General features: G+C 33.9%; 1 protein-coding gene across 4 annotated transcripts in view; it reads left to right on the plus strand.

The window, feature by feature from the left end:
- Positions 1-15,898, plus strand: part of PTBP3 (polypyrimidine tract binding protein 3) — a 42,835-nt gene extending 26,937 nt beyond the window's left edge. For all 4 annotated transcript variants that reach the window (XM_026040784.1, XM_026040785.1, XM_026040783.1 and 1 more), the window contains exons 7-16: positions 4,703-4,867; positions 7,706-7,816; positions 8,616-8,790; positions 9,494-9,571; positions 10,241-10,380; positions 12,001-12,034; positions 12,673-12,765; positions 13,314-13,530; positions 14,633-14,710; positions 15,377-15,898. In XM_026040784.1, coding sequence (XP_025896569.1) covers positions 4,703-4,867; positions 7,706-7,816; positions 8,616-8,790; positions 9,494-9,571; positions 10,241-10,380; positions 12,001-12,034; positions 12,673-12,765; positions 13,314-13,530; positions 14,633-14,710; positions 15,377-15,509 — 1,224 coding nt within the window. In that variant the 3' untranslated portion in view covers positions 15,510-15,898. The remainder of the gene's footprint in view (positions 1-4,702; positions 4,868-7,705; positions 7,817-8,615; positions 8,791-9,493; positions 9,572-10,240; positions 10,381-12,000; positions 12,035-12,672; positions 12,766-13,313; positions 13,531-14,632; positions 14,711-15,376) is intronic.
- Positions 15,899-16,505: the final 607 nt, after the last annotated feature.

Here is a 16,505-nt window from a genome sequence, read left to right on the forward strand (position 1 = left end):
TCTTCAGAGTTCCCTGCCAACCCTACCAGTTATTCTGTTTTAGCTGATCAGAGACTTGAGGTGCAGCTACCTTGCCTATATAAAGTGAGTGTGGAACCTGAAATGCAGCTGGAAAGGAACAACCTTGTAAGTAAGGAAAATCGGTTCTGCTAACAGTGATGGATGGACGTTTTTGAAAAAAGCAAATCTACCCATTGTGTTCCTGCATGGTTGACCTTTTACTTTAAGTCCTGCTTGGGCTAACTCTTTCTTTACTTTGTCATCTGTGAGACACAACTGTAGTAGTATTACTTGAAAGTTCACTGCTTCTTCTAGGAATTTCCCAGTTTGTATTTGGTGCTGAAGACTTMATTATTTGCCATATTCTCCTCTAGAGACTTGAGCATTAAGCACAATTTTTTTTTTGTGGAGGAAACATTTACATCTTCCAGGAGGTTCTGTGTGAATACTAATGCCCCCCAGGACAGCCATCCTTTTTGCTGCCCAAACATAAAATGCATGAATCAAAATGTGAAAGAACAAGTACTTCAGGTTCTGTGCCTTTATAGATCCTAAGAATCTCATTTTGTTAGGAATTAATAGATAGAACTAATGAATTCCTCAAGGCTCCATTTCCTATCAGTTAACATATGAAAAAGATTGCTGCAAAATTATTTTTCTGTCTTTCAGTAGTTCCAAGAACRTAGTGCCAAGAAACTGTAGATAATGACACATTTAAAATATTTCTTGTACCTCTTATTCCTACAGTCAATTTTGCAGTAAACAGCTGTTCTTCTCTTTCTTAAATGGCATGTCACGTCTTACAAATGTAGAGTGAACTAACTGCATGGCCAAAGAGGTTATCCTTCCTGATGTTACTTTTTTTACATAAAAAAATAATCATAAGACTTACGGAAAAAAGTTTCTCATGGCTGTGATAATGCAAATTGACTTCTAGTCCAAGCTTAGTAAGAGATAAGAGATGGACAACTCCATTATTATAGATATTTGTTGTTAAATATAACAGTACTAAAAACTAAAAAACTTGAGGAATTCCTGAGGCGGTAGTTCCGTGAGTAACTGAGCTCGCCTAACAGCTAATTGCTGCCGAAAGGAGAGGGTCTGGCTCATCCATCCTTCTGCCTGCAGCTCTGTGGCTTTTCTCTGTTCTTTATCTGATCTGTCTCATGTCTGGTGCTTCCTGGATTCTTCTGAGTGATTCTGTCCATAACTTGGCAACAGAAGAAGTTTGTTGTTGTTGTTTTGTTGGTTTGTTTGGTTTGGGGGAGGAAGATTAACATGTTGAATTAGCCTGTTACAAAAGGAAGAATACAGCAGAATCTCTGAATCTCAGTAACAGCGAACTCTTAGATTGGGTCACTGTATTTTAAGGAATCACGGACAGAAGCTCAGTTATCTTAGAAATGGTGTTATCTATTTCATTATTTCCAAATAACCATGGTACTGTGATTTTGAGAACACATTTTTACGCCTTTCAAAGCAGAAAAGCTTTCTCATTTTTTCTCTGAAATAGAAAGCTTTTGGTTGCTTCCAAACATAAAGTCTGATTATAGAATTTGATGATAGAATCCCTTGGTCATTCTCAAGACTGCTACTTATGCTGCGTATTAGCAATGGCTTGTTTTGAAAGTAGAAAGTCTGGGTGATAATGGTAACACTTAAAGCAGTTGCAGTTCAGTATTCRATTTTTAATATCAATTTACATAAATTATAAAATCCATTTACATAAAAAGATTTTGGCTCTTTTTTTTTTTTGAAACCTTCAAGGCTTAAGAGTTTAAAAAAAAATCATGTGTAAACTACAAGACCCAGTACTATGCCCTCCTTGGAATAAAGATTACTTGCTGCAAAGCAATATTCATAACAAAGTGCAAATCCGAGGCTAAACTGAATAAACAAGGCTCTTCTTACCACTATCTTTCCACTCCACCAACTTCAGCTTCTCAAGTGTGGGGTTTAGACAATCTTGTGGTTCATCTGCACTCTTTGTAGATCAAAAAACTTCGCACTCTCGCTCGTTTCTGCCCCAATCGTTTAATTATCCAGTTGTTTTCAAATATAGGACTGACTCAGTACTGAAAATTACATCAGAAGGCAAATATTTATGCCATAGGTATTTTTGAATACCTGAATGTGTTCAAAGAGTGATACAGTTATCTCAAAATATTGTTACTTTTGTCAATGGTGCAGTTATTTTTTTCTTATCTGTGCCCTTCCAACACCTGCAGTTGGAAAAGCACTTTTATGATTACTAAGAAGCTAGAGTTCAATGAAAACTTCACTGTTAAAGCAGTAATTTACAATGCAGTTGGTTATGGGACTGCATAAAATACACATGACTGTGCCTAATACTGATCTGCATGGAAAATACTCCATCTAGCACTGCTACGTTCTAGAGACAAATAATTTATCTAGAGATAAATTATTTAAAGAAGTCAGAACATTTTGCCTGATTACATTTTTTTTTTTTTATGTGCTATGAAATCTGTCTTTTGGAGGCTTATTTTGCTTTAGTGCAATGTTTGTGTGATGTTTTTACTGTTTTAGTGTTTTCTTAGCCCCTTAAGTTAYCTTGGCATACTTATGTTTCTAGCTTCAGTTTTCTGTGGACTTTTTTATATTCTKTGCTCTTAGCATACCTGGTTACTGATACTACAGTTAGTAAGCAGTTTAGTATGTTTTGAAAGAACTTTTCTCATTCTTAAGTTTTAACATTGGGTAACAGCTCTCAATAGCTTCAGAATATAGAGAGACAGCCTTCTGCAGTAAATTCTTTTCACTAAGTGATTAGGATTTTTTTCCTGCTCCTATATGAATAACACAGTAGCACATGTATCACAAGAATGCATTGTTTCATTTTCATAGATGTTGTTAAAGTAAAATTCTTTCCTTGTGGCTGTAGATGTTATGAGTAACACAAGAGGGAGAAAGCGCRCCTGAAGCATTATGAGCTCATTTTGCCTAGAAAGTACATATCTGTAGTTAATTTGAGGTCAATGTTTTTGCAAGRCATCTTATAATAATAGTGAATACAGATCATATGAAGGCAACTTACAAGAGGTCCAACATCTATTTCCAAGGACTGACCAAAATCGCAAACAGGAAATCTCAAGTCTTTCAGTTGTATTCAGGTTTYTAATGCTAACTTAAATTCACTGGATATAGATAGAATAAAATATTTYCAATGATACATACAGATGATGTTGTATAAACCCAGCACCAGASTTATATAAAAAGCTAAGCACCTTATTTTTTTAAAGCAGTTAAAACTGATTTCTTAAGAATGTAAACTGAKCCCTGCAGATAACTAATTTTTATTCTAATTTTGAAAGAAGGAAATAAGGGTGTTTTTCAGAATAAGATCAACATATACAAATCATCATATTACAGTTGAAAACCACTTAAATTTTTAAATTCCAGGCATTTGGCCTGTCTTTTACTTATGTAAACCTATGCCACTTGTATATCAATTTTGTCTTCTGTAGGAAATTTGCAARTTGTGATTGACACCAAAACAGTGCTTATTTTTAATTTATGTTGGTATGAAAGTCACTGACATCTGGTTTCTCGATCTGCTAAAGGTTATTTGTATCATTTCTCATCCAAGGTTGTTGGATYGGTTTGTTATTAAAAAATAACACATATTTAATAATATATTTCCATAATAAGGGAAAACTACACTTGTATTTGAAAATAAGACATTTTGTATCTCACAGCATTTTCAACTTAATATGTAACTCAGCCTCTGCTTTGTGCTCCTGTTAATATCATTTACCTTTAAATATATGTATTGTTTTCTCTTCACTTATATCWCTTGCATTTGAATTCTGTTCAAATTTTTGGGTATCTTTAGCAGACCAGCTGAGCAGTGTGTTACAGACCTTTTAGTGCAGCAGCTCAGGCCTGAGGACAGTTTTTACAGAACTGAATGTTTACAAAAGTAGACAACAACTGTATCTATGCCRTGTTTAGTCTATCTTCCAAGGCAATAATCTAATGGAGATATGGCTTCAAGCTGCAAGTATATCTGGAAAGAAAATACTCCCATAGATCTCTCAAAGGTAGCCTGAAGATGTTTTGGAAAAAAGCCTGCTAAAAATGACCGTAGGGACCYCCAGGTCCCAGATCATCAACTTGAAAAGTAAGATCTAAAGAGTTATTTTGTGGGGAGAAGCTTGACTGGGAAAAAAAGAGCATGGTAAGCACCTTCAAGCTTCTTACCAGCAAAACATAGCTTGTGAAGAGAAAGAAATCCTCATGCAGCTCAGGAAATGGTTGTTGGTGTGCTCACTGGTTGTTTATCCACTGACATATAGTTGTGATAATGATTTCTTAGAATATACATCTATTCAATGACAAAAAATATACAGAAAGAGTGCAAAATTGCATTTATAGGGCATTAAGATAAAAAAAAAAGCGATAAACATATAACTAAAAATCTTTTACCTTCCTCAAATGATGATGTAGGTTTTCAGAATATCATACCTGTATTCTGTGCAAGTATGATATGACTTGTTTTGGGGGCTGGGGAAGCAAAGGGAGGAGTATTGACTTACCTACTGCTCACCTGGAATTCTGATGAGTAGTCAGATAAAGGGGAAGTAGTTTAAAAAATTTGTTATGTTTTATTTGAAAAAGAACTTTTACTTATGTATAACTTTTGCAAGTGTAGGTTAATTCTCCCATGTGTTTCCCATTTCAGAGAACTCAAGCTGCATTGCAAGCTGTGAATGCTGTGCAGTCTGGAAGCCTGGCTATCACAGGGGCCCTTGCTACTGAATTTAGGCTCCTTCCAGGTCAAAGTTCTGTTCTTCGAATCATTGTTGAAAATCTTTTCTATCCTGTCACTTTGGAAGTGCTGTATCAGGTAATGAGGACTAATTTGTTAAAAGATTTACACTATTAACTTTTAACTTTTTATTGGRCCCTTATTTTGATTTCTTAGTTTGAGTGAAAACTGTAGTTTCAAAAGCTATTTGTTGTAATTTATGGATCAAGGCTTCAATCGTTCCATAAACAGTTTTTCGTGTTATCTTTCACTTCTTTATTTTGTTGATTAAGATGAAAGTCAGAATTGTGACCTAGCAGCAACCAACATGGGGTGTTGCTACTTCTAACATATGCCAAAATTACAGGGAAGTGAAATAGTGATTTGTATGAATGCAAATTTGTATGCAAATACTTTAGCACTCTTCATACCAAGTAAATGTTGCAGTTTGCATTATGTTTGATGGTTTAATTTCTTCTCTTTTTTTCTCTGGAGGCAATATTTTGTGTTAATATAATTATTTGGACAAATATTTTTACTAATATTTTTGGATATATATATAATATATTTGACATATATATTATTTTGAATATATTCAGTTTTTCTTCAAATGGTAGAATGTCAGCTACTTCACTCCAAGCTAATTTGGGATTATAGCTGTGGAAGACTTTACTGTAACCCTGCAGGGGAGTTGTCGATACCTAAACGCTTAAAGGCAGTAACTCTTGGAGACCATTTCTAAGTGCCTGAAAATTTTATTAGCACTTCCTTTGGATATCACATAAGGTTTTCATACTTGAAGTTTTTGAAAGAACCAGTAAGTTTGGCAACAGAAAACACACCACAAATACATTGGATCTATTGGATCTCTATTAATGTGGTTTAAAATGATTGGGAATCTCTTTCAAAGATAAACGGTTCTGTCGGGAAATTTTTTGCATTTGTTCTCATTGGAGCTCCCCTTAAGCATTTCACACAATGATTGTAAAATACAGTCTTTTTTCCTCTGCTTTTTTATGTTTACTCTTTTTCCCCTGTGTCACCCCATGAGACCAGTTATCTAACACACTTATGTTCAGACTTTGGGGTACCAATTAGCATGGTTATATATTTTGTTTGAATTTTAGTGTTGTTCACTCATTGTTTGTAAACGCATGAATATCTTAATATTTTAATATTACTTGTTCTCAGATTATTCCGAGTGTACTAACTTCCATGGTTATGGAAGCTCTAATAGTTTTAACASTGCAAAAGCTGTTCCTGGACCTAACCCTGGATGCTATGCTAATAAGCAGGCAGAAGAACTGGAGCTTATGCTCAGTTACTTTAATAAAACTAATAATTAATTGCAGCAAAACTGTATTTCATGTTGCTCAGAGACCCGTATTCAGTATTCTAAATCTACTGCAAAAATAGCTGAGTTATGTTTGAAAAGTAATCCTCTTTGGAATTTTTAGCAAGGCACACTCTCTTCTAATTAGAATAGTATTTTGTGTATGGTAGATAGCTACAAGGTCACATTTTTAACAGTGTGATAAGGTTAATGAAAATGCAAAATTTCCTTGATTATGGTAGTATTATATAGAATACTGTAAATTGTCATCCAAAATTAGATAATATATTGTGAATTATAACCGCTTGTTAGGAACATTTTCACCTTTTTTAAACCAAATTTACTTAAAAATATTTATTGCAAAATAGCAAATATTCAGAGTTATGTGTGTAGAAACAATGTTGATACATATACATTGGATTTCAGTTTAAAAATAAATCAGTATACATTCAATTTCATTACCTTACAAAGGTTTATTTGCTTATGTAAAAATATACAAGGRAAAGCTCACACTCAGAGTCCGGAGCTTGGCTGTTGAGAAGTGCTTTGTGAGCCCAAGAGCTAAATTTAAGCTAGCATAAAAACTGAGAGAGAAGAGACCACAAAGATTTAGGACAGTGTGTCTTGTATCCATGGTTCTAGGCTTTCTTGATTGATAAGAGGTGCTTGAGCATACCTGGCGTTTCTGTCTGTTCCAGGATTAACACTTTTCTGGGGCAAGATGGGATTTCTGCTTTCCTGACTACCGTATTATTTTGCATTATTTATGATAGTTTGCTCTAAAACTCAATATTGATTTACCTTTTCAATTACTCTTTTGCTGGCACTGTACATCTGGCTTAAATTTGTTGTCAGTACTTCCTTCCCAAAGTCTTGTTGTTGTTGCTTTTCCCACTGTTCCATAGGACCTAAGTCTTTTTGCATGATGCAGACTAATAATGCTTTTTTTCTTATTTTTTTGAGAGCATCCTTTCATGTACCTGTATAYGGAACATTCTGATTTTTAAACTTTGCATGTAGTTTCAGCATGTAAAAATCTTCTATAGAGCTTGCACATGTGATAAATACCATTCAATTGAAAATTTGAGGACCCAAACTGGATATTTTTTTCTTCCTTAACTTCTAGTTTATCTAGTTTTGCTTTTGCGCAACTAATCTGTAGAGACAAGAGCTATATTAGACTGTACTTTCATCCACTAAATTTGCAGAACTTATTTGACATATAGAATTTTAAATATTGATATCTCCAAAGGCAGTTTGCTGTCACTGTTTCTATCAGCTTGTGACATTCCATTTTTCAAGCATTCACTTTCATTATCAACAGTATCTTTGTAGGCACTGAATAAGGGYCTATTTAGGGTGAACTTAAACACTGTTTGTTGAACATTCATTGCTAGCTCTTCTGGAAGTTTTATCCCTCCTCCCCTCCTTATCAACATTTTCTAACATTTTCTGAAGCAAAATTCTGACAGAAAAAAAAAATTCTGTTCAGCTCTCAGAGCAGAAACTGCTCTTCCAAAATTACAGAAAATATTAAATTGCTAGTTTTTAATGTGGATGGATTCTTCATGTTTTGAAAAAGTTTACATATTTTTCCTTCTYAGATTTTCTCTAAATTTGGAACTGTCTTGAAGATTATCACCTTCACAAAGAACAGTCAATTTCAAGTTTTGCTTCAATATGCTGATCCAATGAATGCACACTATGCCAAAATGGTAAGTGTAGTGTATTCAGCTGATATGTGTTTGTTTTATTTGTCTAGTTTTCCATTAGTTGCCTAGTAGATAAATCTATTGTGTTTTCAAGATTAAGTATATATCATGAATTAATAAAGGTAGTTGATCTATATATTGTTTATTACCCTTTTTTTCTTATAGTATTAGAATATTAAAATAGCATTAATAATGAATGATACCTGATTAAAAATTCAGGTAAATGTATTTTGTTACTGCTATGAATATATATTAAACTGAAATTATAATTCTATAATTTATGACCAAAGAGTAGCTTCAGAGTGTCTTTTTTTCCTTTTCTCTATTCCTGTTTTTTTTTTATGTTGTGTCTCTGGAGAAATTGCTACTTCAATGATTTCTTTGAGCAAAATCGCGACTCAAAAGGTGGATTTTCATTTTTGTAATATGAAAGAGAGAATTATAAAAGTGTGTATTTCTTTGCTCCTGGTGCATAGTAAGATATCAAAATTAGTGTCACTACCAGCACTATGTATTGAGTGTGAGACAAGTAAGATAGAAGCACATCTAGGAATGCAAGTTATCCTTGAAGTTGTGTGTCATACATTGTCACAAAGCAAAGTAATTCTTACTAAGTATTGGACTRTGGTAATACTCTCCAGAGCATATTTTGGAAAGGGTAGTAACAGCATGATTTTCCACCTTTTGACATTTTAAAGCAGCACCTTAAACAGAAAAGAATTATTTCTGCTTGAATACAGTTGTGAGGTGAAACTACATATTTGAAGTGGGAGCTGTAGAAACCGTAACTATTCTTCCTCAGGCTCTGGATGGCCAGAACGTCTACAATGCGTGCTGCACTCTGCGTATTGATTTCTCCAAGTTAACTAGCCTTAATGTAAAGTACAACAATGACAAAAGCAGAGATTTCACTCGCCTTGACCTTCCTTCTGGTGATGGCCAGCCCTCCCTGGAACCCAGCATAGCCACTGCCTTTGGTAAGAAATCTTCCCTACTAATAATAAACACACACCGTCAGACAGATATGTTTTTAATGTTGTGTTGCCCTTGATGGGTTTGTGTTCTGACTCCCTATTGGTTCTGTTGAAACAATCATTTCTAATTGTTAGCTTCCAGTAAAATTTGCTTGGAAAGTAGAAAATTCCATTCTGTATAAATGAATATCTGAAACCAGAACATGAAAAATACTGTTGGGAAGATGCAAAGGGCCATAGGATGAAAACCACAGTGAAAAAAATATATTTTCAAAGTAAGTATATGCTCATTGAAACAYGTCCTTCCTGAGTGCATTTTCTTTCTGGGAATATCTGAAATGTATTTTCATTTTATGAATAAAAGCAACTATTAAGTGAACACTGTCCCACAGATGTGTATGCGTAAGCTCCAGTGCGTATTGATTTATGCTATACTGATCAAACTAGTTTACATTGCATTTTGCCATGACTTCATTTAGRAGTGGAAACTGAACGTAATCTGAATAATTGCATTTAAATAATAAGTCTGAAAATTATCTCTTTGAATATAGAATTGGAGATTTCAATCATTTAACATTTTATAGGCAATCTACTACCCGAGGTAGGTAGAAATAGCAGCATTGGTTGTTGAATGTCATTTCTGAAGTCTTGTTTATTTTATAAATATATTAAATSTGTTTTAATTAGATATGTGTCCTGTCTCTAGGTGCCTCAGGTATTATCTCCTCCTCATACTCAGGACCTGCTGGATTTGCCCCAGCCATTGGCTTTGCTCAAGCTACCAGTGAGTTGTTSCTATTTTCTTTAAAAGTGTGTAAATGTGTTTGCAATCAAGGTTGGTGGTCTGTCAAAACACAGCACTTATTTTCAAATGCAGCAGTCAGAATACAAAGCTCATTTGAGGCATTCTCATTTTCTTTGCACATCATACTATTCAATTAAGTCTTTTTTTATATAATAAAGAACATAAGTTGATGCATCTCCCATCTCAAAAGAAATACCTTGAAAAAGATTACCTGCAAGAGAAGAAACTTTCTCTTACATCATCTTTTTTTTTTTTCCTAAAGATCATAAGTAGTCTTTGACATTCAAACATAAAGCAGTAAGTTTCCCCTTCTCTGGGTAGAAAATGAAAAATAAATAGTTCTCCAAACTCAGGAAAACTTTCTGTCTCTCTGCCACAAGKTTATCTTTTGTGGTAAATAATTTTTCATCTTTTCTGCATTGCAGTTTATGACCCTCTGTGGTCCCTTGCTATGACTGAATATTTCTTTGCCTGCTGAGGGATACTTCCTAGTTTATTAGTTGGTTATTAGRAGTAAGTGAAGTACATGACAACATTGTTTTCATTAAGTGTTACGATTTTTTWAAAAAAACTTAAGTCTGCCTCTAATTTTTTCTAAAGTTTTAGCACTTTATTTGAGATAWTATATGACTCTTAATTCTCTTCCAGGTCTTTCGGTTCCATCTGTTCCTGGAACACTTGGTCCCCTTGGAATGCCCAATTCTGCAGTGTCTGGACGGATGACTCTCCCAGGTGCTACTGCTGTTCCAGGAAATTCTGTTTTACTAGTCAGCAACCTCAACTCTGAAGTAAGTCTGGCTGGTGGAATCACTTCAAGTGGTTAGGTACTAAAGTAATATTAACTGCTAGAATCCTTACCAAAATTTGAAATCAGCTATAGGTATAAAAGCTGTTAATATTTTGTTGATAGTGTCAAAAATAGGACAGCTCTTTTAGGATTGAGACAATTTGCAGTATTGATAAGGAATGAACGGTCCAGCTAGTGGTGGGAGACTACTAATCAGCACAAATTAACTTGAGAAACAGTTATTGCCATTTGTTGTAGCAGTGTAAGTAAACATAGTAATCAGAGAAGAGTTTATGCTGAGGTATAAGAATTGTTTTGAAAAGGTAAGCAACTTACGCTACTGATAAATTCACTTGGTCTACTCACACTCTACTAATAAGACTCCTCCTAAAGCATTTTCATTATTAGAGAAGCCTAAAAAATTCTTCATTTCATACGAAATAGGAAGAGGGAAACTAGAGAGAGTAGAAAAGGAGATAAAAACATTGTGAACAAAGGGCCTTCGAGAGCACTGATAGGAAATTTCTAGTTTTGTCTAGACCATTGCCTGGGTTTGAGAGAAATAAGAACAGGAGCATCCTTGAATACTGCAAACTCTGTAGACTTGTTTTTTTTCTTCACCGTAGTAGATCTGCACTGATCTTTTCCTTCTTGTTCTTACAACTTGATAGGAAAGGACTTTCATTATTTTTATAGCAGAAATGGCACAGATCACTTTGTAACCGTACTGCTATAGCTCAAATATTGCACATCTGTGCTTCATTAAAGTAATATACATCCTGTTTTTCTGAAAACTGYGTTAGAACTCTTATTCACAAGTTTCTTGTGATTGTAGAACAAAAATTCCCTTTCCAATTTCAATTTACATGGATAAAGCATGGAGCTATAGGACAGAGTATTACTACTGGTCCCTAGATTTTGTTAGTAATTATTGCTGTCAAAAGCTTTCCCTCAGTTGGATAAAAACTGACTTTAGGGTACAGATTATCCTCTCAGGTGCTTGTGGTACTTTTTACACTAGCATTTAGTGAATTAAAKCCATTTCATTCAATACTTCTTCAGTTTGCAGTTTTAATTGGTCACAATGTAAATACCACTCTGTGCTTCATATCTAAGCAATTACATAGTAAATGCACAACTTTAACCCAGCATGGTGATATGCAGAGATGGAGGCAAAATTGAAGAAAAGCTGAGGAAAAAGCAAATACATTCTGAAGCAGCTGGTTTATTTTTTAAGATGTTGTCTTCTGTGTAGAAATACCTACAAAGTGCTCTTGAGTTTTCTTTTTTACTTTTGGTTTAGCGATTGTCTTTCATTTTTCCGTGAATGAAATGCTAGTGTGAGAAGAGTAGATTCAACTAGATTAAACCACTTAATAACTGCTTCGTCAGCATGATAGATTGAACTGTTACATTGTCTAAATGTTTTGTATGATTACTAAATGTATACTAATTAGAAGGCTCTATGCCTTCAGTGGCTCGTGGAAATAACCTCAACAAATTCAGGAAACATGTTTATGTGMAGTATTTCTTGTGTTTGTTTTGTTGTACTTAGAGATTCTGTTCCTATTTTATTTGCACTGTTTTAAAAAATGGTATACTTGTTTTATCATTTAAACAGGTCATCACACCACATGGACTCTTCATCCTGTTTGGTAAGATCTTATGGGTATAAAACATATGTCATTTATATACATAATTTGCTCATTAGCTACCATTGCACTGTTTTGGTCCTTATGCAGAAAACATAAAGGAGAATGTGCTGGAATGCACTGTTGGTGCTCAGTAGTTGTAGGGCACAAGTACCTGAAATGCAAAGCCAGTTAAGAGTTTCAGTGGAATTTCGGTGTGCATGTTCATGTCTGTTTTTATGCTATGAAGAATCAGAAAGTAAAAAAGGATGGAAACAAAAACTGTTAGAGGAATTTGCTAATGATGGAATTGTCACGTATGTTATTTTGTGGAAAATGTTTGGTAGTAGGATAATGCTTTCATGTATTGACTGAGAGGATCTTCATATTTTTGCACTAATTAGCAGTTAAAAATGAATGTGCAGTTTTGTGACARAGGATAGGGCTGTTGCAAGGGAAGRCTCAAAATTTTGAACTTCAGTAGATAATGAACGGCTTGATGCTCTTTTTCATTCAAAGCAAGCTGATTTCATGAGTTAACTATTTTTTGTAACACTGTTTTTCATCAAAAAAAAAATCCGTATGTGCTGTTCATAGCAATATAATATCCTAATAAACTGAATCCTAATCCTGACCTAATATCCTTTTCTGGATTTCTACAGGTGTGTATGGTGATGTGCATCGTGTGAAGATTATGTTTAACAAAAAAGAAAATGCTTTAGTTCAAATGGCAGATGCAAGCCAGGCTCAGCTAGGTATGGATTTTTAAGGCTTATTTATGCTACTATTTAGCATGAAAATAGCGTGTGTTAGGAATTTGTCATCTGTCAGTGGCTAACATAAATTAAATATGTGATATTTTACTACATACAAGCTTGCTTTTGTATGTTGGTATTGAATTCTTGGATTCCATGTTAATTGTTTATCGATAGTGGTTTGACAAAAAAATCCACAAGTCTCTATATAATAATGCTGTGAGATTTTATTTTAGAATTTTCCTGGTTTTTATTCTACATATAGTTTTTCAAGAATAATGAGATATTCTTCTGTGAAAAGATGATTTGCGTTTTTGTTGCAGTTTGGTTAATGGGTTATACAGCATCGGTATACTTATTGTAGATATAACATTACGAAGGCAAACCTAGCCCACCTGGTAATGACTGAAGTAGCTACTTAAATAGAGAATGGAAAATTTTATGCTAAAGACAGMTTGGCAGCAGTATTCAAATAATCCTTTTTTTTTTTTCTTCTCCTCCCCTCATCTGTTTTCCTGTTCAAATCCTATTTCTGATACATTGGTTAGCTATGAGCCACTTGAATGGACAGAGGCTGTATGGAAAGTTGCTCCGTGCTACTCTCTCAAAACATCATACAGTGCAGCTTCCTCGTGAGGGACAAGAGGACCAAGGTCTGACTAAGGACTATAGCAATAGCCCTTTGCATCGCTTTAAGAAGCCTGGCTCCAAGAATTTCCAAAATATCTTTCCTCCATCTGCCACCCTGCATCTTTCCAACATCCCGTGAGTAGGGGCAGCTCTTGGAGAAATGATTGTTTTCAGGTTGTGTTTTCAGGATACAAAGTCTGGCATAAGCCCTTTGCCTATTGCCTTGCATAATTTCCTGTGCCTTCCATAGTTTCCTGACTATTTATTAATATTATTTTGTTGTATAATTTAACAATAAGCAAACCCTCATACAGTTACTGATATACTGTTTCCATCATTAGCAAAAAGGATAAAAGATTGAAACTGTTTTTGATGAGTTATAAAAAAAGTTTATATTTTCTAGAGAAGATGCATTCGTTTTTCATTTCCTAATCCTAAATCCTGCACCTGTGGGTTTTTTTTTGTTTTTTTTTTTTTGGTTACAGATTATTTTGTGGATAATGTGCAAGAGTTGCATTAGCTTAAATGTATTATGGGCATTATGATGTAATGTAGATCCAGTTTTTAATCACTTAATACATTTTAAATGACAATTTTAACAGAACTTAGATTTCTTATCTGGAGGGAAGTTTTTTCAGAAAAATAAAAAGTAGTATCGAGAATTGTGTTGTTTAAAACTTAAACTTTTCAGTGTAGAATATTGTCAACAAAGTGTGAAATGACGGTCAAACATCATAAATCTGCATAGGATTTTCTTGTTCTGCAGCTGTGCAGACAGGAACATGGAAATAAGACAAAAAAAATATAGAATTATGTCCAGATAAGAAAAATCAATGTAGGAAATTCGAAAAAAGAGKTTTTTTTAAATAAAATATTTTTTGGCTTTCAAAGCCAAAAATGTATAAAGCATGTTAGTAGTGAGTACAAGACCCAAGCTATTTCTGAGCTTACTAGTAAATCTGTTTAGTGATTTTTCTGCATTCTGAATTTTAAAGGGAAGGAATGAGGGAGGATGAAAAAACATAAGATTATATCTAAAAATATCCTTGTAGTGCACTGCAGCACTAAATCTTAGTGCCAAAGCTAAGATATTCGGCGTAAAATGTTGACTGATCTCAAGCTGATACTGTATGGTGGTCAGGTTTAATTGTAGAAGCCAGAACAGGAACTTCGGTACTATTACAGAATTCTGTACTCATATGCAAGTTGGCAATTTTTTGTTTTTGTTTTAAATTAGGCCTTCTGTTACTGTTGATGATCTGAAGAACCTTTTTGCAAGTACTGGATCTACTGTGAAAGCCTGCAAGTTCTTCCAGTAAGTTTTCAAGTTAAAATGCTTAAGTCTTTCAACTTTTTTAATTTTTTAGGAGGAAATTCCATCTGTACATAAACCTGTAGCTATAGACAAAAGCTGTATTACTGTAATGATTTTTACCATACTCCTACTCTTTAAATTTTAAATATGATGCTATATTAGCATAATTAAATGAAATATATAACATCAATTAATTTTTTTTATAATCTTCTCTGTTGACAAATTCCTCATTTGTTCAAAGGAAGGTAAACATAACGAAAGTAAGAATAACAATAGGTTTTGAAAAGAAAGTTCCTGCAAAGCATCATGTAAAAATTGACACTGGAGCTTTTGTGTCATTCATTAAGGCTCCTTGGTGGCATTATTCTAACATGATTATGACTGCTGGAATAATCCCTATATGCAAGATGTATGTGGTATGCAAGTGTTTGCTAGAGGTCTTTCAGCCCTCTTTAAAGCCTACCTTTGAGATGCAGCCGTGGCTATAGACTGTCAGTCATTTTCATACTTTTGTCTGTTTTAGTATGTTCTTGGCTAATTCTGATTCATTATATAAGTGCTCAGTACAAAGGAGTGAAGTATCAGAAAAAATATTTGCATCACTTTGTGTTGGCTCAGAGCAGAGAAAAATTAGTTAGGATTAATAATGTGTTTTTTGTACTTAAGGAAAGATCACAAAATGGCTCTCATCCAGCTGGGTTCCGTGGAGGAAGCAGTGCAGGCTCTCATTGAACTTCACAATCATGACCTTGGAGAAAAACATCACCTCAGAGTTTCCTTCTCAAAATCTACAATCTGACTTTGCTGTGAACTTTCCTTTTATGACTGCATCACGGTTTTAGTAAAACCATCAGACAGACGCTAGCAGCGGTGACCAACTCTTATTTTTAAAACAGAAAGTTCATTCTGAGTTTGTGTATTTATACATGCAGTAAAGAATCAAGGGATGATATTTTCCAGTTTCAGCTGCCAGGATGTGGTCAAAGTTTAATATTTCTCCATAAAAAGATTCTTCTATGAAATTTCTTTGTTCCTTTAAATATTCAACAATATTTATCATCAAATTCCCTGATTAGAATTATACTTTGAGAACATCCTTTTGTTCCAAGTCAGCCTTACACAATATTTTTAGCATTTTTATAATATACCAAATAAATAATATTTCTATTGAAATAGTAAGCCTATTCTGTTTAGATAAAACACTAATTTGAATGTGAAATAGTGCTTGGTTTTCTTGAAGAAAAACAAGCATTGACTGTGAGTGTCCATTGAATAGTATTTATCTTATTGCAGGAGTGTTTATACTTCTGCAGATCTTTAAAAAATAGCTTTTAAAAATTACATGTTATTCACAGAGGTTAAATTATTAGAGGAAAGGCAGTGCCTTCTCTCTGTGGAGTCRAAGACATTTGACAAGTTTCTTCAAGATGTGGTATCAGAGGCTTAGTATGATTAATTCATGGTATTTTTACTATGATAGGATTTGAGAAATTGAGAAAAGAAAGTAGTCATGATTTCGAAGAGCTTCATACATTTCTTTTAAAAATAAGATTTTACAGTCCTGAGGAAAGTATTTGGGTCTTATCATGGTTTGACAAATTTTTTAAGAAGTTGTTTTTCGTAGAATCTTCTTTGGGGGAAAAGAATTGCACCTCAAGGCTTTTTGTACCACTATAATCTCTAATAGTTGAAACAAATTGCTGTGTATTTACTTAATTTCTTATTACGTGCCTTATTATGTGCTTATGATACAATAGTTTAGTGTTTTATGTGAAATGTCTAGAAAAAAATTGTG

The sequence above is a fragment of the Nothoprocta perdicaria genome, unplaced genomic scaffold, assembly GCF_003342845.1.
Source record: "Nothoprocta perdicaria isolate Ctin4 unplaced genomic scaffold, notPer1 scaffold_266, whole genome shotgun sequence".
Taxonomy (NCBI): Eukaryota; Metazoa; Chordata; class Aves; order Tinamiformes; family Tinamidae; genus Nothoprocta; species Nothoprocta perdicaria.